We start from the raw sequence: 27,871 nt of genomic DNA, 5'->3' as shown, positions 1-27,871 counted from the left end.
CTATTTTTACCTCCATGGTCTTAAATCAGACGTACTACACACATATGCCCTAGTAAAGTCCACCGTAAAGTCTATTCGGGGTGAGAAAATTAATCTCCCCTCAATTGGATGTTTAAAATGTTTACCATGATAAATATTTGTTTATACATAATATTATGATCAAACGAACGGGTGTGTAGAAAGCGACGACCTCGAATTGGACGACCCCAACGACCCGGGCGACCTAGAATTGGACGACCCATAACACGAAACCGACGACCCCTATACTAGCCTAGCCTAGGCCTAAGTGTGGTATTAACATCCCGAAGCCGAACATAGCCAAAGATCTTTAAACCATACCTTATAATACTCGCAAGCAAGCAATTGGTTGAAAAAATACAGAAATATCGCCATTTGATACTGAATGTGTCGACACGAACAAACGAACATATATGGAACGCCAAGAGTGCATCATTAAAACTGCATTTGACTCGATTGGCACACGAAATATCATAAACATGGCAAACCGGGTAAAAAAACGGCCCCTTTTTCAGCGGCGGGTAAGGTTTGCTCAGTGGATTGGACATCGCTAACCCAAATAATCAAATCAAATCACCTTACCCGCCGCTGAAAAAGGGGCCGTTTTGACCTGATTTCCCATGTTTATGATATTTTGTGTGCTAATCGAGTCGAATGCAGTTTTAATAATGCACTCTTGGTGTTCCATATCTGTTCGTTTGTTCGTGTCGACACATTCAGTATCAAATGGCGATATTTCTGTATTTTTTCAATCAATTGCTTGCTTACGAGTATTATATAAGGTATGGTTTAAAGATCTTTGGCTATGTTCGGCTTCGGGATGTTATACCACACTTAGGCCTAGGCTAGGCTAGGCTATAGGGGTCGTCGGTTTCGTGTTATGGGTCGTCCAATTCTAGGTCGTCCAATTCGAGGTCGCCCGGGTCGTTGGGGTCGTCCAATTCGAGGTCGTCGCTTTCTACACACCCTCAAACGAACAGTACTATATAACATTTTTCAAATGACACTGGATTTTTGTATAATCAAATTTTAATAATCCCGCCGACGAATACCCTACTATCCAATCACAAAACAGTCCAATTTTCCTTCCTTTCTCGACTGCGCGCTCGACTTGCGAACAGCAGGTAAACAGTAAACACTCACTTTCGAAAACACACGTGCCGGGGGTCCTTCTACTACCAAGACCTGTCAATTTAAATAAAGAGTTAATTTAACGAAATATGATATATATAGACTTCTAATAGCATTTCCAACAATTAAACCTCAATTTCAGCGCGATATAGACACCAAAAATGTTACGAAAATGTAAAATCGACAAGCTTCGTGAAATGAACTGAGTTGTTGATGCATACATTGCGTCACAAATGTCCGTATTGCGTCAACTAGTATGGCTCACTGACACTCGACGCAGTTCTCCTGTCGTAGGCCTACTGGGTCGTAGGCCTACATTTAACATTTTTGGTCTCTATATCGCGCTACAATTGAGGTTTTATTGTTTGAAAAGCTATTAGAAGTCTATATATATTATGTTTCGTTAATATAACACTTTAAATTGAAAGGTCTTGGTAGGTCATACTAGTTGACGCAATACGGACATTTGTGACGCAATGTATGCATCAACTCAGTTCGTTTCGCGAACGCGAAGCTTGTCGATTATTTAACATTTTTGGTGTCTATATCGCGCTAAAATCGAGGTTTTATTGTTGGAAATGCTATTAGAAGTCTATATATATCATATTTCGTTAAATTAACTCTTTAAATTGACAGGTCTTGGTAGTTCTTGGTAGGTCTTGGTATTTAGGAGGACCCCGTGCCGGGGGGGGGGGGGGGGGGGGGGGAGAAGACGATGTAACACAAAAGTGTGATGCCATCATGACAACTATTTACACATGCATTGGTCAGTGTGGTAACCAACTAGGACACAATTTTTTTAATACTGTTAATAACACCAGTGATGAACAACAAAGGTAAACCATAAACATCATCAGTCTATAATAGAGAGCGCATACCCTAGGTAGGCTAGTTTTAGGCTAGGCCCTACACTACTAGTACTACTACTAGGCCTACTAGCCTACTACTACTACTAGCTAAGCCCAAGCCTCCTACTACTACTAGCCTAGGCCTAGCTAGAATAGGAGACTGAACAGACGATCGGGGCCACGGACGATCGGGGCCATCATAGAGATGATCGGGCCCATTTTTTTATGTGCCCGATCGTCGTATACGTTTGGCCCGATCGTCTTAGGTGTTGGGCCCGATGCGATAGCCAACAAGAGGGATGCTATTGCTAGTCAAGTCGCCCCATCGCAAAGTCGCCCCTTACAAAGTCGACCCATCGCAAAGTCGCCCTGACACAGTCGCCCCATCGCAAAGTCGCCCCAACGCAAAGTCGACCCAACGCAAAGTAGCCCCATCGCAAAGTAGCCCCATCGCAAAGTCAACCCAAAACGTTAATATAGTGCGTAAAATGTTGCAATGATACACAAAACAACACGTGTAGCCATAAAAGGGGAAGCCCCTCCATGTAGTCTCATGTCACACGATCGGCACGCTCCCATCAGAGAGGAAGCCCCTGACTAATCACTCCGCAGTCGCACTAACGCGCTAGCTCACCAGAGGGAAACCCCCGTAATTACTCCGCCATTGTCGCACCAACTGAAGAAGGGGAAACCCCGCCGGAGTCACTGATCCAACTTTTACGATGATATGAGTCGCGTTCGTAATCGGTCGCGTTTAATTTTGGTCGTGGTAAAATGATGTTACGATCTAGATTTTTTTTACTTTGGTCGATGAATATGTATTATTATTATATTAATAATAGCTTTTTTTTGATTTTACAGATCTATGATGAGAAAAATGACAATTTGTAAACATAGTTTAAGATTATAGTATTATTCGGCATAATGTCATTTAACAGTACATAATTATTTAAATATTTTATAGGGAACGTAGGCTACGTCTGTGTCTTTTATTTTTATGCAAAAAATTACATAAAACAATTTATTTATAAACATTAAGTTTACTATTAATTAGTATTAAAATGAACATTTGATTATAAGCCTGGAAAGGCAAATCCCATCATTATCCATTATAAATTGCATCATATCACCACCTATGTCGTAAAAGATGACGTGCGTGTGTGTATTCGTCGTACGTCCATGTACGTATTACTCCGTGCCCCTGCACTGTCTTGTTTTATTTCAAATTAAATAAACACCCGATATGAGGATATTTATTAGGTATGATAATTAGAATGTTCTATAACCAAAAGTAAAACGATCATATGAATGGATGAAATCCTTTTTTTTAGTATTTTTTATTTCTTCATTTTGAAAAGTCATAATAAAATTAAATAACAATAGACATATAACTTGTCAATAAATGCAAAATGATCAATAAGTAGCCTATAACTAATCTATACGAAGGCCTACTATATACATGTATTATATTATCCTAAAAGATTCGTAATTGTGGCTCTGGTAACTAATTTTAAAATCATATTAAATTAACATTTTGGAAACTATAAATCAGGGATAATCTTTTTAGAACTTTCAAACAAGGAACTATTTTTTTTAATGATTTTCAAAAAGCACATACCCCATTAAAACCTGTAAAATAAAAATTAAAACACAAATTATGTATATAATAGGATAAACATTATTATAATGTATACGACATTTTAGCACCAGACGATCGATATCAAATGCAACCGATATGATTAAAACAGCGTACTACTAGCGGCGGCGCTTCATACCGAAATAAAACGATGGTCGACTTTGCGATGGGGCGACTTTGAATTGGGGCGACCTTGTGATGGGGCGACTGTGCCGGGGCGACTTTGTATTAGGCGAATTTGCGATGGGGCGACTTGACTGGATCCCGCCAAGAGCATCGTTTGTAAATCCGTCCCATTATAGTTTATAATTGAGATGTCGGCAAACAATGTTAATGATAATATTAATAGACCAGGAGCCCAGAGGGGTCAACCTAGCTGGAAAGTTAACCAATTTCTATGCATGTGGCAATTATCTACGTACATATCAATGTATGGAAATGACAGTCTGGCGCGTTTCTTTTGGTGGGTGTGGCTAGGAGGGACATTGTAAAGGGTAAAAAAAATGAGCTAGATCAGCTGAAAAGTTAACCCCATGAAATATTTTGCAAATTGTTTGACATAGAGTGAAATATAAGGAATGGCTATTGCCAGACGATTTTAGTGGTGGGGGGTGCCTGCCAGACCCCCATTTCTGGGGGGCCAAAAATGAGCTAGATCAGCTTAAAAGTTAACCCTCTAAAACTGGTGGGAAAATGTTCAATAAACTCTTAACTATCATGAATGACCATTGCCAGACATTTTCAGTGGTGGATTGTGCCCGCCAGACCCCGTCAAACACCCAACCCGCAAAAAATTGAGCTAGATCAGCTGAAAAGGTAACCCCATGAAATATTTTGCAAATTGTTTGACATAGAGTGAAATATAATGAATGGACATTGCCAGATGATTTTAGTGGTGGGGGGTGCCTGCCAGACCCCCATTTCTGGAGGGCCAAAAATGAGCTAGATCAGCTTAAAAGTTAACCCTCTAAAACTGGTGGGAAAATGTTCAATGTACTCATAACTATTATGAATGACCATTGCCAGACATTTTCAGTGGTGGATTGTGCCCGCCAGACCCCGTCAAACACCCAACCCGCAAAAAATTGAGCTAGATCAGCTGAAAAGTTAACCCCATGAAATATTTTGCAAATTGTTTGACATAGAGTGAAATATAATGAATGGACATTGCCAGACGATTTTAGTGGTGGGGGGTGCCTGCCAGACCCCCATTTCTGGAGGGCCAAAAATGAGCTAGATCAGCTTAAAAGTTAACCCTCTAAAACTGGTGGGAAAATGTTCAATGTACTCATAACTATTATGAATGACCATTGCCAGACATTTTTAGTGGTGGATTGTGCCCGCCAGACCCCGTCAAACACCCCCACTCCCAAAAATTAGCTAGATCAGCTGAAAAGCTAACCTTTTAAAACATGCTGTAGAATGTTCAGCATGATTCCTAGTATAATAAATGCCCATTTCCAGACATTTTAAGTGGTGGGTTGTGTCCACCAGGCCCCCTCAAACATCCCACCCTCAAAAATGACCCAGATTAGGCCAAGGGTTAACCACTGTAAAACTGGTGGGAAAATGTGTAGTATACTGTCAAGGATATGAATTCTCATTACCAGACATTTTTATTTGCTCATTATAGAACCACCCCATCCATCCAACCCCTTACCTAATTCACAAATGTGCCACTATGGTACAGTATATAAGTTCAACATAGTGTAAAATAGGTATTCAGAACAGGACTTCTTTGTCTTTTTGTGGTGTGGAAAAAAGTAAATCAATTAGTCAATTGGTTTATGCAGTTAAAGGACATATTTAGAAACTGACTTATCTTCTATAATGGTTCACTAGAGAATAATGTTGTTGATTATCATCAACATTTCAAAACAAAGGCTGATTTTATTAAATGCATTTTGATTATGATAGAGAGTGGTACATCTTTAAATCAAGGTAAGTGTCCAGCTATGATTTTTTTTAATTGTGTATCTTAACAGTAATACTAAACAAATACAATTAGGCCTAGGCTATTTATGGCTCATTGATAGATATTCCACAGCGTTCAGTGGCGTAACAGCATGAGCGCTCACTGGCCTATTGCTTAATATAAGGGGCCCAGTAAACAGCCTAATGCAACTATGAACCCAGGCGTTGACACATTTATGTTAATATTCATGTTTTACTTGTTAGAAGTATACGATTGATTACCATTAGGAATGTTGTTTCCTAATTTCTAATATTGTGGTTAGGAAGTCAGTGCCATGTCATTAATTAAGCTTTAGGCAAGTCTAAGTAATATGTATATGTATTGGTTTAATTATATTGTTTGAGATTAGGATACAGTGTAATTAAGAAAGACCTGGACAATGCTTTATTAGGTTGTAAGCACTAGTAAGGGGTATGGTGTTTATATAGTTACAGTTAATTAAAGTAGTGCAATAATATATTAATTCACTAATTGTAGAGTTGTGTTTTGTTCAATGTTTATGACAGCCATAATGAATCTAAAAGAAAAGCAAACCGTACCAAAAGAGCGAGACAAAGTATCTTTAAGAATAAATCAAGAGGAAACACATTCAGAAGAAACATCAATAACCTTGGAAAAGTCACAAAGTTGTGCAGAAAAAATGCATCCATGTACAGTACAACTACAGAAGAGCAAGGAGATAAAGAATTACAACATAGTAAAACTCAAGAAAAAACCTCTGAAACTACAGAAGAACAGGATATAAGTGAAGCAGTTGGACCAGCAGCAACAAGTATTTTACCTGTATCTGTTAGTAAAGAGGTATAATGTGATCATTAATTTTAAATAGCCTATGTTTTTTCTCTTTGAAAATGTATTCTACATTCCATATTACTTTTATTTGTAGTTTAATTTAAAGTTTGAATATGCTTGACTTGGGACATTACATTTCTTTCAGAACACTGACCATGTTTCAAAGTGCTACATCTGCCAAACGGTAACGGCGGACAACGATTGTAAATTAAGAGCGTTCAGTGAAATGAAATGGTCAACTGTAAAGAATGCTGCTGCATTACGTAAGAAAATGAAGTCTGACAAATATGCTGATACAACAAACAAGATTTTTCTTATGAAACAACCTGAAAATTCAATCAGCTATCACCCTTTATGTCATAGGTATTACACTGCCGTGAAACAAGACAAAGTAGTGTTCTTCGGAAATCAGATGAATGTGGCATGTTAAAGGGAACTTGCATATTTTGTGGAAAAGGCCGAAAAAATGGGAAAGAAGAGAAAAGTCTTAAGATAGCAACTGTTTCTGGGTGCAAGTCACTTTCCCAGCGGGTAAAATTTTCAAAAAACCAACGTATCAATAGTCTAATTCTGTGTGCCGTTGATCTGCCGAGTTCAGTTTCTTCTAGAGTTGGCGTTCTACGGAGCAGTTGGAACGTACATTAACGACAGCGGTATCGAATATATTCTCCAAGAAGCAGATATCTTGGCTGAGGGGTCAATGATGGGTTTCATCAAAGGAAAGTGCACTAGAATTCACCAATTGCTTGCCAATGTCTTGGAGCAAAAGTTGTATAAACGCTTTCTTCAAGAAATAAATGCAGAAGATCATCACACATTTCAAGAAATAATGTCAACTGCACCTTTGGACCCATCATTGATTGAAGAACATATATCGGATCCTGTTGTAATTAATCACCTGCAGAAGTACGAGAATTACTTCAAGTCAGTGCTTACTGGAAATATAGGTTCAACAGCACAATTCTGGGCTATTTACATTTTTCTTATTAATCGACTCCATAGAGAACTTCAGAGATGTGTGAAAACAAATGATGTCACTGGCTACATTAATGTATTTCCAACCATATTATCTGTTTACTTTGCCCTGAACCGACCTAACTACGTCAGATGGGGAACTCTAGGGCCTATTCATACAGAAACTGAAAAACGCTGACCCAAAGTTGCTTGAAGTACTGGAAAAAGGAGCATTTTCCATCAGACGTACAAATAAGCACTACAGTAGATCAGCTGTTGACCTTTCCTTAGAACAGACGGTCAATCGTGATTCTTCTTCAAGTATGAGAGGGATTGTTGCCTTTCCTAATTCGGAAAATGCAATGCGCCGGTGGTCATTGACTATGACTCAACGAGCCATGGCAGTCACGGAGCTGAGAACATTTGCTGGTCTTGAATTGGGGGAAACTGTAACAGCTCAATGCCGTCTATCAAGAATAAAAAAGGACAAATTGACAGTGAAACGGAAGAAATAGAGATCGAAGAATCAAGTGATTCTTATGGCGATGCATGGAGTGAAGACTCTGATTCAGAAGAGGAATATATGGATTAATTTAAAATAATTTGTGCAGAAAAGTCATAGCTTATTAAATAAGACTGCTTTTTGTTGTAACTAGTGAAAACTACTGTAGATAGAATAAGGTACTATATAAAGTATCATATGCTAAAATGTCGGGTGTTGGGATATTTGATGTAGTTCTCATTTTAGTCATTCATGCTGTTTAATGGGTGTCTGGCGGACACAACCCACCACTTTAAATGTCTAGCAATGGTCATTTATTATACTAGGGATCATGCTGAACATTTTACAGCATGTTTTAAAAGGTTAGCTTTTCAGCTGATCTAGCTCATTTTTGGGAGTGGGGGTGTTTGACGGGGTCTGGCAGGCACAATCCACCACTGAAAATGTCTGGCAATGGTCATTCATAATAGTTATGAGTACATTGAACATTTTCCCACCAGTTTTAGAGGGTTAACTTTTAAGCTGATCTAGCTCATTTTTGGCCCTCCAGAAATGGGGGTCTGGCAGGCACCCCCCACCACTAAAATCGTCTGGAAATGTTCATTCATTATATTTCACTCTATGTCAAACAATTTGCAAAATATTTCACGGGGTTAACTTTTCAGCTGATCTAGCTCAATTTTTTGGGGGTGGGGTGTTTGACGGGGTCTGGCGGGCACAATCCACCACTGAAAATGCCTGGCAATGGTCATTCATGATAGTTATGAGTTTATTGAACATTTTCCCACTAGTTTCAGAGGGTTAACTTTTAAGCTGATCTAGCTCATTTTTGGCCCCCCAGAAATGGGGGTCTGGCAGGCACCCCCCACCACTAAAATCGTCTGGCAATGTTCATTCATTATATTTCACTCTTTGTCAAACAATTTGCAAAATATTTCATGGGGTTAACTTTTCAGCTGATCTAGCTCAATTTTTGGGGGGTTGGGTGTTTGACGGGGTCTGGCGGGCACAATCCACCACTGAAAATGTCTGGCAAGGGTCATTCATGATAAGTATGAGTTTATTGAACATTTTCCCACCAGTTTCAGAGGGTTAACTTTTAAGCTGATCTAGCTCATTTTTGGCCCCCCAGAAATGGGGGTCTGGCAGGCACCTCCCACCACTAAAATCGTCTGGCAATGGCCATTCCTTATATTTCACTCTATGTCAAACAATTTGCAAAATATTTCACGGGGTTAACTTTTCAGCTGATCTAGCTCATTTTTTTGACCCTTTACAATGTCCTTCCTAGCCACACCCACCAAAAGAAACGCGCCAGACTGTCATTTCCATACATTGATATGTACGTAGATAATTGCCACATGCATAGAAATTGGTTAACTTTCCAGCTAGGTTGACCCCTCTGGGCTCCTGCTCTATAATGGTAGCCATGAAAATGATTAGATTAATTAAAGGTGGCGTAAGCTAACAAAAAAACACCACATTTTGTCATTAGGTAACTGTATATCTGTGTCTACTACTATTGCAATTGTTGGAATTGGAAGAGAGAGAAATTGAAATTGAGTCCCTTTTTTAGCCTAAATGAATTATTTGTTTTTTGTTTTTTTTATTGTGTTTGGTATAGAAAAAAATGTCTCTTAATAGAATAATCAATCATAATATATAATAATATTTTATGGTGAACAATAATTATAAATCCAATTCGTTTTTCGTAATCCCGATCGTCTAATTATGCATTTGTCAATTGTATGACCCACTATATGACCCCCCCGGGAGAGGTGCGTCATGGGTGCGTCATTTACAAATAATTGCTGACGCAGGGGTGGGTCAAAAAACCTAGATGGTACGTCAAATCAATGATCAATGGTGTGTCAATGTCCATCACTTTATTACCCAAAATATCATAAAAAACATGGTCACAGTGTGTCAAAATGGGTGCGTCATGGTCACCTAAAGGTAAATCACATTATTGGTATTCATGGTATGACCCACTATACGACCGATGGTCGTATAGTGGGTCATACCAGAGAGTAACAACTCCCTGGTCATACAATTGACAAGTGCATTATGTTAGATAGGCCCGAACGTCCACACAGTATAAGTATGAAAATAAAACAGACAAAGTTCTTGTTTCTGCCTCAAAATAAAATATTTATTGTACGAGTACTTTCGACCATAGATCATCATCAGGTACTGATAGAATATTGGTAAAAGACGAATACATATAGAGAAAGGGTATCACTAGAAAACAAAGGAGTCTATTATGGGCTATATGGGCGTAACAATGACAAACAAAAGGTATTACATAATAATAACTCATGTCAATCAGATAGACAAGATAGTACTCAATTCCTAAATGATTTAAATGATACATTAAGTCCATTGGGTTTGAGAGTTCCAAGTTGAAAAATTGTACGTTCTTCTAGTCGTCTATGGTCACGTTCGGATGAGTTACTGTACATTGTTTTATGCCAGTAACCCGTATATCATTAATATTATGGTTATCATGAAAATGTTCTGCCACAGGAAGACCGGGTGTATTAAGATGAATGGAATGTAGATGTTTTACAAATCTATCCCCAAGTCTTCGTTTGGTTTCTCCAACATAGGTTACATTACATTTCGTACAAATAATAGCATATATCACATTAGTAGAAACACAATTAAAATTATCTTGAATGTCAGAATTCTTACGTGGTCCTATTATACTACTAGTACATAATACATGTTTACACGTCTTACATCTATTTCTGTTACACTTAGTCATACCAACATCATTATGATTCGATGATTTTAATTTAGAATTCACTAACTGATCTTTAAGATTACGATCTCGTTTATATGATATCATGGGATGTACATTAAAAATGTTCTTAGTTACTGGGTCAGATTCCAAGATATGGTAGTTATCCATGGCGATTTTTGCGATTTTTTTTGAAGTAGGATGGAATGTTAAAACTAAAGACATACAGTACGATCAGACACATCATGAACTTTAGTAGGCCGATAGTGTGCGAGAAATATGTCTGTAAAATCATCAATTTAAAGGATTTATTTTGTACTTTTTATGTGATTCTCTTAAGTACATTACTTTACTCTAAGGTGTGGTATTCAAAATAAAGTTAGTTAACAAATTTGAGGTCAAAATAATGTACTGTACAACAAGACAGGTGCAAAACAGAAATAGCGCCTATTTTATGATATAAATGTTATCGTAATGCAACAATTAAAGTATAATTATTCTTTTAGATCTCCATTTGTGTGTCAAGATAATAAAATTCGTTCATTGAATATAGATAGTGAAAACAAAGTTTTAAAACGTTTGATCAAGGATTCCAAGAAAAGGTAGGCCTAATTATCCATTAATGTATGGCAATATGGTGTAATGGTACAGTCGCCTAGGTAATCTGACTAGCATCAGATACCATGAGAGCAGGACGTGTAGCTGCTGTATTTCTCTTTTCCTTAGACAAGATGCCTCATCCTTCAAGTAGGATTTAAATTTGTTAGTCTTGTGTACATATGTATTGAAGATTCAAGATTCAATTTATTGTCACACAATATTACATACATGAAATTTGTTTTCCTGAGCTTAAAGAAACATAGATACAATTTAAAACACAATATAAAACTGTAACACCTTAACTAATTATCTTGAAAAATGTACATTATATAGATGACAAGCATATTAGAAAAATGATTTGAACTTTCAATTGTCTCATGGTATGTGCTGCACTGTCTGTGGTTACAATTAATAACTTTAGTAGTACTACTTAGTTACAGTATTTTGAAATGACAGGTCTTCGCATGATGATTAGGTTTTCAGATTTAGCTCTGTACGCACCCACGGCATCCACAGTACAAAGCCTACCATGATCAGCACACCAACATTTTTTTGACAATGTGCCCATGGACACTATGATGTCATATACTACCATGTGGGCACATCACAATTTGTTGTCAAATATAGTTTGATAGTTTATTATAGATAGATTCTAATAAAATAAGTGGTTCCATAATAGTTTATTATAGATAGAGATTTATTCTAATAAAATAAGTGGTTCCATAATTACTGTACATAATTTGCAATTACATTCTCTTAAACTCTTAATCATTTTTTACATTACAAATTCTAGTTGTTGGTATAATTTGAATTCTTTTTTTATAGCCTGCTAAGGGAAGATAACATTGTATGCGGAAGAAAGGGAAGAGGTGCCAATTGGGCATTTGGTATGTGAACACCAGAGTAGAATCTTTTAATTTGATTGGATAATGTTACATGTTATTCTGTATTTAATATTACATTGTCCAACCAACAGTAAATGAATGGTGAATTTAGAAATGTTAAAAATCAAGAGACAAATGTTTTATTGTCATATGGCTTGAATGCACCCTAACCCTTACACTGCTGACGTCCACTCAAGCTTATGTATTCTGCGCGCTGAATTAAAATTAAATCACGTAAAATTTCATTAAAAAAATTGATTGATTTTTAAAATTTCAGAGAGGTCAATAGTTCAATGACCCAGAAATTCATAGAAATTTCATTCTGACTTACTATTAGAGGGATATAACAACCTTGGAAAACACCTATTTTCCGCTTCCACGCACATAGATCTCGGCGACTAGTCACTGCTCGCGTTGTAAAGGTAGAACCCAGTGCATGTATCAGATGCAGATGGTATACTGGTGCATCTTGGTCACTGTCATACTATTTGACAGGGAAGGAGCCTAAGCACAGAAGAAAGTCAGTGCAACACTACAGCTGCTAGTCAACTGCTCCTTGAAACTGTTTTTACTATAGAAATACAAACCCATTATCGCATTTTTTATTAATGTGTTCTTTTGTTTCTTTTCTAGGTTACCATGGTTTGAGAAATGATGAGGAGAACTTATTAGATTCTTGTTTAGAAGCCTTCAGAAAAGAGGTTGAGAGATGTGACTGTTACACTGGTACTGTCATGATGCATAGTCTCTGTGGTGGGACTGGTTCTGGTAAAGTTCATTCGTTATTAACAGCAGTAACTTTATTATTACCGGTTACTGGTTGTACCCTGCAGTACATTAGAACTTCAAGTTTACTCGCGGATCTGCTTCATTATAATAGAGATCCTTTGCGACAGCCTAGTGACTTATGATGCCATGTTAATGTCTAGGAGCACAAATGGGTAAATGTTACTCGCCCACAACAAACCTGTCGTTTATGTAATTAATGGGGAAGTAGAGAGCATATTTCCTTTTATTCTATGTCCATTATAATGAAACATGAGAAAACATTTTATTCCAAATTATATATGTTTTAATTTTCTTTATTATTTAAGTCAAAAATATCAATTAAGGCATTACCAAATTTTATTGTAGTACAGTAGCTATAAAGAAACATTTTATTTGGCACACTGATAAAATAGTATATAAAGCATAAGTGTATTACCTACAGTATGATGATCTTCTAAAATATTTACATTGCAATCACAATTATTTTATATTGCAGGTTTTGGTTCACGCTTGTGTGAAGCTATTCGAGATAACTATCCAATGGCTTACATCCAGTCAGTGGTAATTGCCCCATTCCAAACTGGGGAAAGTCCTTTACAGAACTACAATGCAACACTATGTATGGCTTGGCTACAAAGGTTTGTTTCCATGGGTTTGCATTTATTATTAACATTTAACAGTTAAAAGAACAGTACAATGTAAATACCTGGCCTTATATAACACATTTGTTTTTTCAGGTATTCAGATAGTATTTTTATGTACCACAATGAAGAGATACTGCATCGGTTGTCAGGACTGAATGTGTCTAAGGTTGTACGAGAGGAGGCAAAGGTCACAATTAAAGATATCAACGAACACATTGCCGAGAGTCTGGCTGGATTGTACAAGCCAGTTTCTTCAGGGAAGTAAGTATATTAAGTATATTTATCATTACAATACTAGCAGAAACACATCTTTTAAAATGTTGAATTAATCAATTGACACACTAGTGAACTTTAGTTTGCAAACTTGATACAAGTTTGGCAATAAAAGCTTTCTAGTGTAAAGGCTCATTTACACTAGGACGATACCGATCGACGATAAATAGATAAACATACATTTTTCTTACATAAAACAAAAGAAATTAGAAAAGTTATTTTTCTAGAACTAACCATTCATTGTGTGTTTGATAAAAATAATATTTTTTTTGAAATCCTATGAAATGATCCATAAGAACAATAAAATTGTTGTATTAGCACAAGATTATTACTCTTACTAATCATTACATCATCTGATTGGATGTGTTAAAAAATGTTTTTCATCAAAGGCAGCATAGATGGTTATTCTATAGTTCTAGGACGAACAATGTTTAGATTTCTTTTGGTTTATTTATCATCGATCGTTATCGTCCTAGTGTAAATGGGCCTTAAACCATGCAGTAAACTACAGAAAACTAGTTTGTAGAAGTTAGGTCATGCACTACTTGACAAACATGTAAAGTATATGATCAATGTACAGCTTTTTGGTATATCTTTTTCAAACTTAATTGCACAATACTGAAATACAAATAATTGTGCACTGCGTCAGTATGACATGGTAGAATGGCTTTTAATATTTCAATGTCATAAACTGCCAATACTGCCCTCTAATGTCTGACTTTCACAATGTTAACCCACTTTGTGGTTAACCTGTGTTATTTAAGTATAGTATGTGATTTATTGATGAGTTTAATCTGTGCAGACTACATCAGTTAATTACTCAACTCACTGATTTTGTATGATAATCAAAATCTATGTTAAATTTGCAAGGGAATGAGGCTGTATGGAACAGAGTGTATAGTGATCAATAATATTGTGTTCAAGTATTGACCGCAATACCCTATTTAGAGTTTATTGCTATTCACAATTCAGTCGACCCATTCAGACACAGTGGATTCACAACAGTCAGCCTCTTGTCTGGTTACAATTTATTGAAAACAGTAAAAAACAACAATTATAACAAATTCATCTAGATATGTAATTATTTTGTGAAAATATATGCCTGTATATAAAGTACAGTACTAGGTAATTTACCCATCCCAGGATGGTTTTCAAATGTAGTTTAAAGCCTTTCCAGTACCAATCTGGTCATTTCGACACCCAACGTGAAATAGCAGAGATACAAACAAACAAAAACATACAAACACTTATAATAAAGATATTGCTGCCAAATTGGACACATGACCTTTAGAGGAAAAGCATGTTATAGAAAAGGTTAACATATAATCCATCATGAAATACTGTAGCGATATATCAATGCAGAATGTAAATATTGTACATTTCAAATTTAAACCTACTCTTTTGGCTAACCCAGTTGGTTAGTGCTAGAGTTAAATACAACCCCATTTAACAACCAAAATAAAATGTATGAACATTTTCTCTTTATTGTTTAAAGACTTTTTATAGATAAAGATAAAAAAGAAGTAAAAGTTGTAATTATCGTTCTCAAGCTTAAATACAAAATGAGTAAATTCGGATTAGGCCCTCTACATACCCATGGCAGTCAGCAGTGCAGCATCTACTTGATAAGCAGACTGGGATACCTTTTTTCAATTAGTGGTCATACTTTAATATTGCACAGCTTTACGTCCCAACCGAAGTATGAGGCAATGAGAGTAAAGGTCTGGTCTGTACAGCACCCGATGCAATATTCCCATATGGTCTCCCATCCAAGAATGCAACTTAACTTTGGTGATCTGACAAGAACCGTTTCAATGAAGTATGACTATAATGTGGTATTAGAAAACATATTTAAAAATTAGTCAAAACAACTACAGTGCAAGAGGTTGTGCCATTGCGTCCCTATTGCCAATTACATCAACATTACAAAGACATTAAAATGATGACAAGTGTTAACAATAATGTTTCAACGAGTAGTAAATTATGAAGATGCTGCCTTATATTTATCAGAACTTTGTTTGTTTCTAGGAGCACATCACATGGGAATGAACCTTGGGAAATATTGCAGTCTGTTTGTCCAATGCCATCGCATAAATTTGCTCATGTTATTCACACAAGTCAAACGTAAGTATTGAAGTTAACCTATCCTTTCTAAAAAAAAAGAAGTTGTTTCTTTTGTTGCGGGTGTGCTCTACCATTTGTTGGAAAGAAGGAGTTATGAACTTTTTATATCGTATAACTAATAACTATCGTGTGCAGAATAATTTTGTAGGCTGGAATAAAACAAACAGTATGTAAGAATATAAATAAACAAACTTTTACATATGGTCAAATAATTTTGTATTGCAACAATGTCAAGTTAGGCCCTGTTTCTGCTGCCAATCGTTTGGCCATGAATTGCTCAGCTCAACAGAGGTCATAGCTATCCCTCCCTCAATCCATACAGACGAAATGCATTTTTGGGTAATGAAAGTCAACTTTTAAATATTCCTCCCACAAATAAGTTTCAGCAAAACAGGTCATCGTATTATATAGGCCTACCGTATATTATTATGGTATTTTTATTACGTATTGACGATATGCAGAAGAAACCGGGCCTTAAAGAGAAGCAAATTTGTGACATTCCAGAAACTGTGGAAGGGGTTGGAGTGGGTACAGTACAGTACTTTCTCTGCATAGCCCCGACACTAGAAAACTTTACATACCTTTGTTGCAAAAGTTTTGGCCTCTGTTTCAAGTTTTTTTTTTTACATGTACACAGTTACAAGAGGCTGTATTTTTGTCTATTTGAAGAGTCGTGTAGCTACAAAGAGATTCAATAGTTAACAAACTTCATCAAATTAATGTGACAAGAAGGCGCACGGCCTAAAACTAATTTTCTACAGTTTTCAATAGTTTGTCAACTGACACAAACAAACTTTTCTTGCCAAACTCGAGTTAGTAAAGTTTGCTAGTGTACTGTACGAGGCTTAGAGGTTAACAACTTATGTTTACACTGGAGTTTTAATGAAGTACTTTTTGATATAAAATGATAATGTGTTTGTTTCTGAAACAACAGTACAATCTACCGTATAACGTAATTAATATGTATAGAGTATATTTAAATTATATAATATTATTCATAATGTTTCTTTCGGGAACACTTAAGCTTAATCCCAGGTGTGTCATCTTGAGACAAAATATGCAAATGTAGTTGTCGCAGGTGTGGGCAACATAACAGTTCTAAACATATGACGCCATAGTAGAATTATATTGCCACAGATACCTGTGTCTGCGTCACAAAAAAGACACTTTATGAATAAGTGTTCTTGGAAAAGCTTTCTGATATTCAACTTCACTATACATTTTTTGTTGATGAATTTAATGTTCCATTAGCAGTCTATATTTAGTTTGAATTCAACAACAACCAAATGATTTAATATACTACAATGTTCTCCTGAATCCGAAATATATTATATCAGCTCATAACTAGAATTGAAAATGGTGTAAAAAATGTTATATTAAGAACACGTTGACATTTTTGGTTTAGTAGCAATCAACATGTGGGAAAAAGAATACTTGATTGTAAATATTTATATAATATTTCTGGTTGTTGAAGCATTTATATAAGATAAATGTTGCAACCAACAATTTTGACATTAGGCCTAGCATAAAGATTTTTACTGACCATACCAAAGTCAAATGGCTAGATAGACTAAGCTACACTTCCACTCACATTATGTGATTATAACCACTCATAGCAGACAAATTCTATGTTCTATTTACGTCACATGCAATTTGTGTCTGTGTTTGAACTAATGTACCACAATCAATAACTCATTGCTTAAAAAGATTACAGCAATGATAATAGATGTGATATTTTCAAGTTTCAAGATTATCTTTAGTCAATCCTTTTTAGTTATCCGCTTGGTATACCAAGCGGATAACTCCTTGTTATTGTATGAGATCAACAGTTTTTTGGTTATCCGCAACTTAGAAGTTGCGGATAACCCTTGTGATTGTAAATATCTTTTTTTTTTTCATCTTCTTTGTTCTTCTTTCTTTCCCGGAATTTTGTTGCATGCATATCTCTCATCCTTGTCAACATAACATTGTATAACTTTGTCAAAAGATTGACCTGTAGCTGTAGATGTGCAAGAAACTTCGTTATATGACGTTAGAGTCGCGCAGCGTAAGTTACGCGCAATTTTATGAATTTCAATGATTGATCATAGATTATAAACCAAAAGTCATTTTGTATTGACACTTGGTGAAAATTTAAGTCATATCATGGGAAAACTTTCTATGGATTAAAAATAGCATGTTTCACAAGAAGTTACGCGCGCACGCGCATTTAAAATTTCAAAATGCGCAAAATTAATTTCTAATCAACTTTCTACGCTGATCATGACATTTTGAACATGTCAAAAATTCCCACGCGCGCGAAAAAAATTACGCGTAAGGTGCGCACGGAGCATGAAAATCATGTGTTTTTTTCTTGAATTATGATTTTACAGCCTTTCTTAGTCATTTTAAAAAAGATTTACATCATTTCAAATTAAAATGACGTCATACGAACACGTTGATTTAGACCATTTGCGCGCGTTTTAGTTGCAAAAGTGACAACATATTGTCAAAATTAAGCCTATTTTTAATCTATTATAGCTCCTCAGGATCATCCACGACCCCCAATTTTTTAAATTTAATATGAAAGCAGATATGTTGTAGATATGAATTCATGCAGAACCTTTACCACTCGGATGTTATGACGTCATCGTATGGCCACACGAATGTAAAATATAGGATTTTTTACTCTTTCGTTATTGCTCATCATATTAAATAGAGCGCATCTCACTTTTACGTGCCCAAAATTCTTCAAATTTGATTTAATGTAATTATTTAGATAATTATCTTCTAAAATTGTTATCTTTATATGTCAATTTGATGACGTCATCGTGTTAATAATTGGATTTAAAAGATGGGTCTCGTAATTTTGTCTATGCTACACTGTATATAACATATACAGTTTATTCTGTAAAATACTGTAATATGATGTATGCTACATAATAGGTACAATTCAGCACTGTAAACATTTATTTCATGTCATAGGATGGCATAATAATTGTCGAGGTTCATATGGTTAAGTATGTGCATGTTGCGTTTGCGCGGATAACCCGAACTCGTCAAAGTGACGAGTTCAAATCTAGTTTCTGTATTATTCTTCTTTCCTTCCTTCCTTTTTGTGATTCGCGTTTCTCTAAAATGTGTAAACATAACATTTCATAACTTTGACAACATATGGGCATTTACGTGAAGTTGTGCACCTCCTATTTTTGAATGACGTCATAGTTGCGCAACGTGACTTACGCGCAATTTTATGAATTTCAATGATTGATCATAGATTAAAAACCAAACGTCATTTAGTATTGACACTTTGACAAAATTTAAGTCATATCAGGGGCAAACTTTCTACGGATTAAAAATGGCATGTTTCACAAGAAGTTACGCGCGCACGCGCATTTAAAATTTCAAAATGCGCAAAATTAATTTCTAATCAACTTTTTATGCGTTTCTTATCATTTTGAGCATGTCAAAAATTCCCACGGGCGCGCAATTTTTTACGCACGCGGTGCGCACGTAGCGTTAAAAACATATTTTTTTCTCTTGAATTATATTTTTCAAGCCTTTCCTAGTAATTTTGAAAACAATTTAGACCTTTTCCAGTTTAAATAACGCCATACAAACACGTTCAATAAGACAATTCGTGCGCGTTTTTTATGAAAAAGCTTAAAAAATCGTCAAAATTATGTCTTTTTTTAAACAGTCATAGTTTCTAAAGTAAACCGTTAACCGTTTATTTTTATTACAAAATCTAGAAGTTGATGAGTTGTAGATATCGGATCATGCATCGATAAGGCTAAAAAAACATTGTGACGTCATCGTATGGCCACACGAATGTAAAATATAGGATTTTTGTCTCTTTCGTTATTGCTCATCACATTCAATGGAGCGCATCACGCTTATCTGTATTCCTTTTTCTCCTGCATTTATATATTGTGTAGGTCAATCAACTTTCTTTAGCATGAGATAAAAATATTTTAATTTTTATGACGTCATCATGCCTAAAAATTTTAATTACGTGGGTCATTAATTTCATCTTTACAGTACATTTTAATCTGTAATAGCTCGTAATAATAAAATGTGATAATCACGATTAAAACGTTTTATGGAAGCTATTGAATTGTAGATACGAATTCATGTAAACATTTTGCCAATCGGATGTTGTGACGTCATCATATGGCCAGTTGAATAAAAAAAGTCGTATTTTCATATTTTGCGTAATAGTTCATCACATTTAAAAGGGTGCGCATCTATATTTTACGTATTCAAATTTCTTCTACACGTTAATATGTTGTTCCTGAGATAATTTCCTTCTGAAATTGCTATCTAAGTGTTTCATTTTGATACCGTCGCCATGTTAAAAATTGGAATAAATGGCGGGTCCCGTAATTTCACCTATTTTACACTGTATGTAATATGTATACAGATTATACTGTTTACAGCATATCATATTCTTCAGTTCTTGTCATAATGCCATAATCTTTATCTGTGTGGAATATTCCAACGTATGACGTGCACGTGGCGTTTGTCGTGGTGCGGATAACTAACTCGTCAAAGTGACGAGTTTCATGTCTAGTCATAAATTGCTTTTGATAAAACACAAAAATAATTAAACATGAAAGTCCTTTGAGTTTCTTTTTAAGAGCATCTATAGACTTCTTGTTGTTAGGTCCAGGCTAATACCATGGCATATTTTTACTTTTCATAGTAACTAGGAGATATAGGTCCTCTGATGTAGTAGCATGTACTGATTGCTTAACACATCAGCCTATGGATACATTACATTACATACAGTACTGACTGTATTTATATCACCATGATTATTCTATTAGAATTGTATTACATATCTGACAACAGCTGATTCCGAAAAGAGAATTCCGAATAGCAAGAAATAAATATTCCATGAAGTGATTCCAGGATCACCTGATTTCCCAATAGGAATTAGGAGTTTGCGTTTTTACATGATTCCCAACAGATACTGCACTAAAACATGCATTATTCAAATCATATGACAAGACATATTAACAATGTTCAACTTCTTTCCAAAGAAGTTTATCCATCTCCTGCAAATATCTTCTTTTTTGCTGTTTTTTTTAAAAGCACCCATTGGTGTTGGTTGTTTTTGTATAATTCGATCACTTGATCTTGAAAATGGTTCCATGATGGTTCCGAAACATCGATCTTCTTTTTTTTTGTCATTAAATTTTATTGTAAAGTTATATAGTAAGCGTCTATTAATTCGTAAAACAGTTTGTGTCACTATTAAAATTATATAAAAACACCTCACACACAATTCAGCCCTAGGCTATAAGACAGGTTGTTCCCATCCATAAATTTACATTTTTAGTTAGTCAGTATAACATATCCCTTTAATAATACAAAATGCTTATTTTAATTTAAGATTTTGATATAATTTCTTAGGGTATGTGATCAATTTTTCTTTACAGCATTAGACCTCGTAGGTTTCAGAGTTATATCCTACAGTATGTAACATCCGATATGTATGATTAGACACAGAACAAGATACACAACATGATGAAATAAATTCATGTTGTTTATTTAATTACTTTGAGAATTGTTCTTCGGAAGATAAAAATTAGGTGAAACTTATAACAATGTTTTGTGAACACTTGGTCCATTCACATTCAGTTGCCATTTTACACGAAACTTTCACTACATTTTGATTTAACTCCAATTCTCAAAATAAACAACATATTTATTTATTATTATTTAAAACGTAGCTGTATTTCATTTCGTTTCATTTTTGTCAATTTAAAAACATGATAAAACAATACAAATAAACATAACAAAACCCATGACGGTGACAGGATTTAACAAAAACAAACTTAATTGCTGTAAAAATATTCACCACCATCACGGGTGACATATAAAAGACAATTAAAATCAATTGAGTAATTTAAATATTAAAATACAAGATATACAATAAAAAGATATATAAATATAATAAAATATTAAAATTGTAAACTGTAGTATCTTCCTTAATATGCAAATTGAAAATAAACAATGATGGCCTCAATCAATTTTTTAACTTACCATTTTTCCATTTAACCATTTGCACTTAGTGATGAATTTCGGCTTTGGTAGAATACTATTTTTAGATTTGTCGTTTAAACTGTCTCTTTAATTTTATTTTTTTGCAGTAAATCATCTTGGGAAACACTGAGTGGTGGTCTCCTGAGATCACTCAAGCGTTACGATGAAGATGGACTAGCTGTATCCTTTATACCATGTCACTGTACTATCATCAGTATTTCTTTTTCTGTGTCAACCATTTACTAAACTACAATTAACATACATATTATAGAATATAGTTTCTTACTTAGTCTTTCAATAAAAATGTTTGAGATAGTTTAGTTTACGCATGTAAAATTCACAATTAATAGTTCCTATTTTAACATTGTATGTCTTGGGAAGGGAAATTGTATACTGTATTTGTTTAAATTATTGCCCTGGGGCGTTTATTGTTCAAGATGGTTTTTGGGAGCAGTTCATTCAGTGGAGGCATTTATTTTTTTTGAGTGTAAGATGGTATCATGTATAATCAAATAAATACCCCCTAGATATAAAAAAATACACATGATTATTATTATTAAGAAGGGGTAAAATATACTAAAGATTGTAGCAAAATTGTAGAATTGCAATTATTTCCCTATCTGTAACAAATCTTTAATTTTGGTGTGCTCTGAACGGTTAAAATGAGAGTTCTCTGTCATAGCAAAAAGGACTATTAGCTCACTGTATCTGCTGATCATACATTTGCAGGCAGATATGCACAGTTTTAACACATTATTACCCTTGTATTTGTTCTTTAAACTATTAAAGATTATGAAACATTTAGAACATATTGTATAGGCCTAGTTTATATTAATTTACAGTTTTGTACTTTGAACATTCATCAAACATTCCAAAGTATCTTGGAAAAGTATAGAATGTCTGCTAGATATTTATAGAGTGTGTTACCCTTTAAAACATTGAACTTTTAGAATATTAAATCTTTAGAATTATAACATGTGTCTAGTCCCATCCCTGGTATGTTCATCCATGGAGGAATTAGTTTGGTGTAAAAGAAAGGAGTGCACATTCCACAGATATATTTCAACACATAAACATTTTATTGTAGGTTCCCATATTTATATTTTTGGACTATGGTAGGCCTAGCTGTTGCAGAACCAGTACAAATTTGAATTTACTTTTTTCAAAGAACAGTTTCGTTGGATGATGTAATCAGCGTTTTAGAATCAAAAGTCATAGTTTACTGCCATTTAATTGAAATGTTCATAAAAGGAAGTTTGTGTGTTATTCAAAATGTTTGCTACTGCACGCATCCATACTGCACACACATAGGGTATTAATATCAGATTTAGGAAAGTTTTTAAACTATATTTGAACAGCCTCCAGGTGGAAAGGATTGGGGTAACATATACCAGCTTTTATATTTTTTGATAGAATATACAACATTTTTTTAAATCATAAAAGTAAAAATGTCTAATGGATAAGAAGTTTTCTTTTTAGATCTATCCTTGTCCTTTGAAACATTGCTTCATAATATTAGTGCTCATGTTTTAATTAACTCACTGTGATTTACATTAAGCAGAATTGAACAGAATTAACTTTAATCCTGTAGATAGAAGAGAAAATTATTTCAATCATTTCTAAAGCTTTCATACATAGGACTCTTCAACTTACTAGTTTTATGACAAGATGAGTGTTTTTACGTAAGATAAAAAAAAAAACAATTTTGTGCAAAATTTACTTTGTGTACACCGTTATTTCCACTTTTCTATATTGGCGAACTTTTGATTTTATAGTCTGTAGCCATGAATTTCACAGCCCCTGTTATTTTTACCAAAAAGGGCACTTTTCCAACAAATGCAGGGAAAAAATCGTCATAAGCTAGGTTAGTCACCACTTTAGCTTTTGGCCTCTAGAGTTCATTCAAAATGTACATAGCCAGGATTTTGGTGTGTCCTTTTACCCACAAAGGGACACATTTTATTCTCATAAGTTAGGCTAGAAGCATATTTACCTTTACCTTTTCTGCTGATCAATAGTTTGAAAATGGGCACTTCAGGGAAAATGGATATTTGAACCCCCTGGCACGGACCACATTTAGACCACTTGTTTGTAGTGTAGAAGTTAAATTTATGTGTACTACATTATATAGTTTGTTTCCTAAACTGTAACAGTTCTCTTCATTGGCTAACTTTGCTGTTGCTCGTGGAGATAAAATGAGTACGTTCTGCAAACATTCTAAGAGCATTGAAAACAAAATCAAGGCAGCTTACAATTGTGTGAGGTGGAACCCGTATCCAGTTGATTTTTGGATAGGTATGTTGGCATGATTGAAAAGAAATGTTTGTTTATGTTTGTATCATTGATCATCATTTTTCTAACCATCATCATTATCACATAACCATCTTCATTCATTATTTTCATCACAAACATCATCATCATTATCGGCATCGTCATCATTATCAGCATCATCATCATTATCATAATCAACTTCATCATTATCATCATCATGGTCTTTTTCATCATCATCATCATTATCATCATCAACTTCCATTATCATCATACATCATCATCAACTTCATCATCAACTTAATGATTATCAGCATCGTCATCTTTATCATCATCATCAACATCTTCTTCATCATCATCATCATCATCATCGTTATCATATATCATCATTATCATCAGGCATCATCATTATCATCATACATCATCATTATCATCATCAACTTCTTCTTCATCATCATCATTATCATCACCATCGTCATTATCATCATCATCATACTTCATCATCATCATTATCATCATAATTATAATCGTTTCAACAACATTTTACCATGATTATCATTTTCTATTCATCTACTATAATTTCTCTAATTTTGACATATTTCATAAAATTATTTATTTATTAACCACAAAGCTAATAAATGTTTTAACAAAGATTAATTTTTAATTTGAATTAAAGAAAAGGTGATTAAGCAATTCCATCATCACGGCCATAACCACAGGTCTTTGGTAATCCCTATATTTGATTACAAAATGTATATTAAATCTGTCGCCAAGCCCCACAGTATATTATTCATTGGCCCAAAGCCACTTCCTGTCTAAGTATTACCATCTATTATTTTGACCTACTTTTTTGTATTCTTTCAGGAAAAGATTCCATAAACGTGGCTAAATCTGGAACTGCCTCTCTGACCATCTGTGCCAACACAAGCAGAATAGTTGAGTATGCTGGAAATGTTCTCAGTAAAACTCGGAACATGCTGGAGGCAGGAGCCTATCTGCACCTGTATTTGAATCATGGCTGTGAAAAGGTATTCCCTAATGACCCAATTATATATTGATCTAATTTCAATGCTTCTATATACAATACAGAAGAAGTATAGAATCCTTATTTTAGGAAACCTCTATTCAGGGGTCACCCCTATTAAAGGGACACTTTCTGGTGAAAAAATGGCAAACCCTTATTCAGAGCACACTTATTTGTGTACAGAAGGTGTCCATTTAATAGAGGTTGTACTGTATAAATTATACTTTATCTTGGAGATAGGCGAAAACAAGGCAAATCCGTTATGTCAAAGGTTCTGTCTCGGATACATATCCTATCTACCACCTCTCAAACCAGGATTCAACAAACATAGATATATACATGATACAGTAATATTCATGAAACAACTATTTTACTGATCCATCCATATGTTGATTGCGGAGGGAAAAAAGGCCGGTTTCAATCATTTGGAAATGATATGGTTGTCTAAAACTCAAAACTGTCATCACACTAACATAGGTACATTGGCCCACTGGTGATAGGTAGTATCAAATGCCAATTATAACTTATCCAAGTTTAAATGACAAGAATGACAGCCTAATAATTTAGGTTAATTTAAAAAAAATTGTACAGTATATATAAAATTCATTTCATCACAAAAAATGAAGAAGTGTATATATAATTCAATACTGTACAGTTTGAACATCATTCACAAGTCCAGTCAGTATTCAATCTCCAAAGGGATTTATCCAAAGTGCTGTCATGATGTAAAAGCTAATCTGTTATCACCATTTACTATAAAATGTTTTCTCATTACATTCATGTTGTAAAGATAAGTGCATTGTGTTTGTAACATAATACTAACATACATACTTATAACAAAATTATTTATGGCCAGATACTGAGAACATTAGTGACCTTTCATTTAAACATCGCAGCATGCTCATGCTAGACCCTAAGTCTCTAGTTCTTGTTTTCATTTACGGGCGCCACCAGCCGGGGGTTTCGATTTTCCATCTCAAGTATAAGTATGACAAAATAAGAATGTGTTTTACCAATATTTCTAAGCATGCAGAAAATAACTTTTCGACTTGACAGCTGTTTAGTCATGAAACGTATCATGAAAACCAAAAGTCGCTACTAATGGAGCAAAATAACCATTTCAACATATTAATTCTGTTATATATTATAGTGTATGTAGTGGTGGTATAATTCTGATTGTAGTGATAATACTGTTGCTTTTGATGGTGAAAGTGGCATGGGACAAAAACAATAGCCATGGGATTTATCAATGAACAGATAAAACAAAAGCTTTTCTCAATATACGTGACCATCGTGGGAATTGAACCCACAAACTTACAATTGTCAGTGTGAATCGCCTTTGCACTCGGCCAGCCACTCAAAAAAGTTAATATGTTAAATTAAATTACACAAACAGGCATTAAAGGCCCTCAACTTGACTCTTCTTTCTTTTCCTAGGGGGATTTCATTGAAGCCTATGACACTATGCAATGTGTCATCGATAACTACAAAGATGCAGTTAAGTGACTCATTTCCGTTGTACGTCTCATGTTAATGATTATATGGTCTGCTGGGTGATAAGTCACTTGAGTGAGTAGCCCAGGGATGGCCAAGGCTCAATGGAAGGGGAGGAAGTAGTCGAGTGTGGTGAAGTGACTAGATGGACAATCCTGCTAATTTGTATTTTATGCATACAGAATGAATATGGATTATTAAACTAGGCAAGCTATTTAAACTGATTCTAGAACAAGGCTGCAAATTTGGATTATGATTATTACTAAAGTACATTCCTGTCTTCTGGAGAAAGTTTACATTCCCACATAAATATATTTGATTATATTTTGTTCTTTACCATACAAAATATAGTTTCTAGAAAAGTTGTATTTAAAGAGGTAGACAGAGACACGATATATCCCTTCCTTTGAAAAATCCCTATAAAAGGGACACTTAATATTGGCCGTCCTTTATATATAGAGAGTTTCTGTAGTATATAAGCCAGGATGTGATGATTCTTGATAGTACTTCATAGAGAATTTGATAAACTTTTGGTAAATCTTTTATCACCAGGTTTGAATCATATGTGCAAACGCTTAGCGGCATAAAGTGCATAGTAACCTAGTTAGGTCTAGACATTATGACAGACAGGTTTGTAAAAATATATTAACAAAAGAAAAATGAAAATATCTCCCAATTTTAACTTTTTTTTCATGCAGGGCCAATTTTCACTGCCAGGTAGTGTCGACTGAATACTGAACTGTATCATCTACTGTATCTACTCTCATGATAAATTTAATTTGTGCAATAGTAAATACATTTGAATAAACGGTACTGTAATGATTTTTTCACACTGAAAAGTATACATTTAGCTCATTGTTGTGTGTTTGTGTTTGTGTGTGTGTGTGTTTGGAATGTAGGGATGTTGGGTCGTGCAAGCAGATGTACAGTAGTTTGATGCAGTTTTGTAGGTTTATTTAAAGTTTATAATTTATAACGATATATGGATGTTAAAATGTATACACGTTAGATGCGGAACGTTATGCGTCATTTAGATTGTACACAATATGATTTAAAACAAAAAAGGGGAAGATGATCTATAAGTTCTTGTTTCCTCCTTTTCCTGCACTTTATAAGAAACATGTACTTTGTTATGTTGTGTTATATAAACTATTGTTGGAAAT

General features: G+C 34.7%; 1 protein-coding gene across 2 annotated transcripts; it reads left to right on the top strand.

Moving 5' to 3' along the window:
- The first annotated feature begins 562 nt into the window (after positions 1 to 562).
- Positions 563 to 27,871, top strand: LOC144844856 (tubulin delta chain-like). Of its 2 annotated transcripts, none has more exons than XM_078701963.1 (11): positions 563 to 800; positions 11,106 to 11,201; positions 12,025 to 12,086; positions 12,717 to 12,851; positions 13,348 to 13,489; positions 13,589 to 13,756; positions 15,797 to 15,892; positions 22,030 to 22,102; positions 24,076 to 24,217; positions 25,055 to 25,218; positions 26,652 to 27,871. In XM_078701963.1, the coding sequence occupies exons 1-11, from the start codon at positions 745 to 747 to the stop codon at positions 26,718 to 26,720; spliced, it is 1,203 nt and encodes a 400-aa protein (XP_078558089.1). In that variant the 5' UTR covers positions 563 to 744; the 3' UTR covers positions 26,721 to 27,871. The 2 variants fall into 2 exon arrangements, with proteins under 2 accessions (XP_078558089.1, XP_078558081.1); XM_078701955.1 differs by lacking the exon at positions 563 to 800 and adding an exon at positions 1,859 to 1,985.

Source organism: Antedon bifida, chromosome 1 (assembly GCF_963402885.1).
Source record: "Antedon bifida chromosome 1, ecAntBifi1.1, whole genome shotgun sequence".
NCBI lineage: Eukaryota > Metazoa > Echinodermata > Crinoidea > Comatulida > Antedonidae > Antedon > Antedon bifida.
Note: the sequence above shows the minus strand (reverse complement) of the source record. Positions and strands in the feature narration are given on the sequence as shown.

Coding starts and splice junctions, on each gene's coding strand:
- LOC144844856 (XM_078701955.1), top strand. CDS start 1,891: ATGACAACTATTTACACATGCATTGGTCAGTGTGGTAACCAACTAGGA. Junction 22,103..24,075: donor ACGATGAAGATGGACTAGCT/GTATCCTTTATA, acceptor AAACTGTAACAG/TTCTCTTCATTGGCTAACTT. Junction 24,218..25,054: donor TCCAGTTGATTTTTGGATAG/GTATGTTGGCAT, acceptor GTATTCTTTCAG/GAAAAGATTCCATAAACGTG.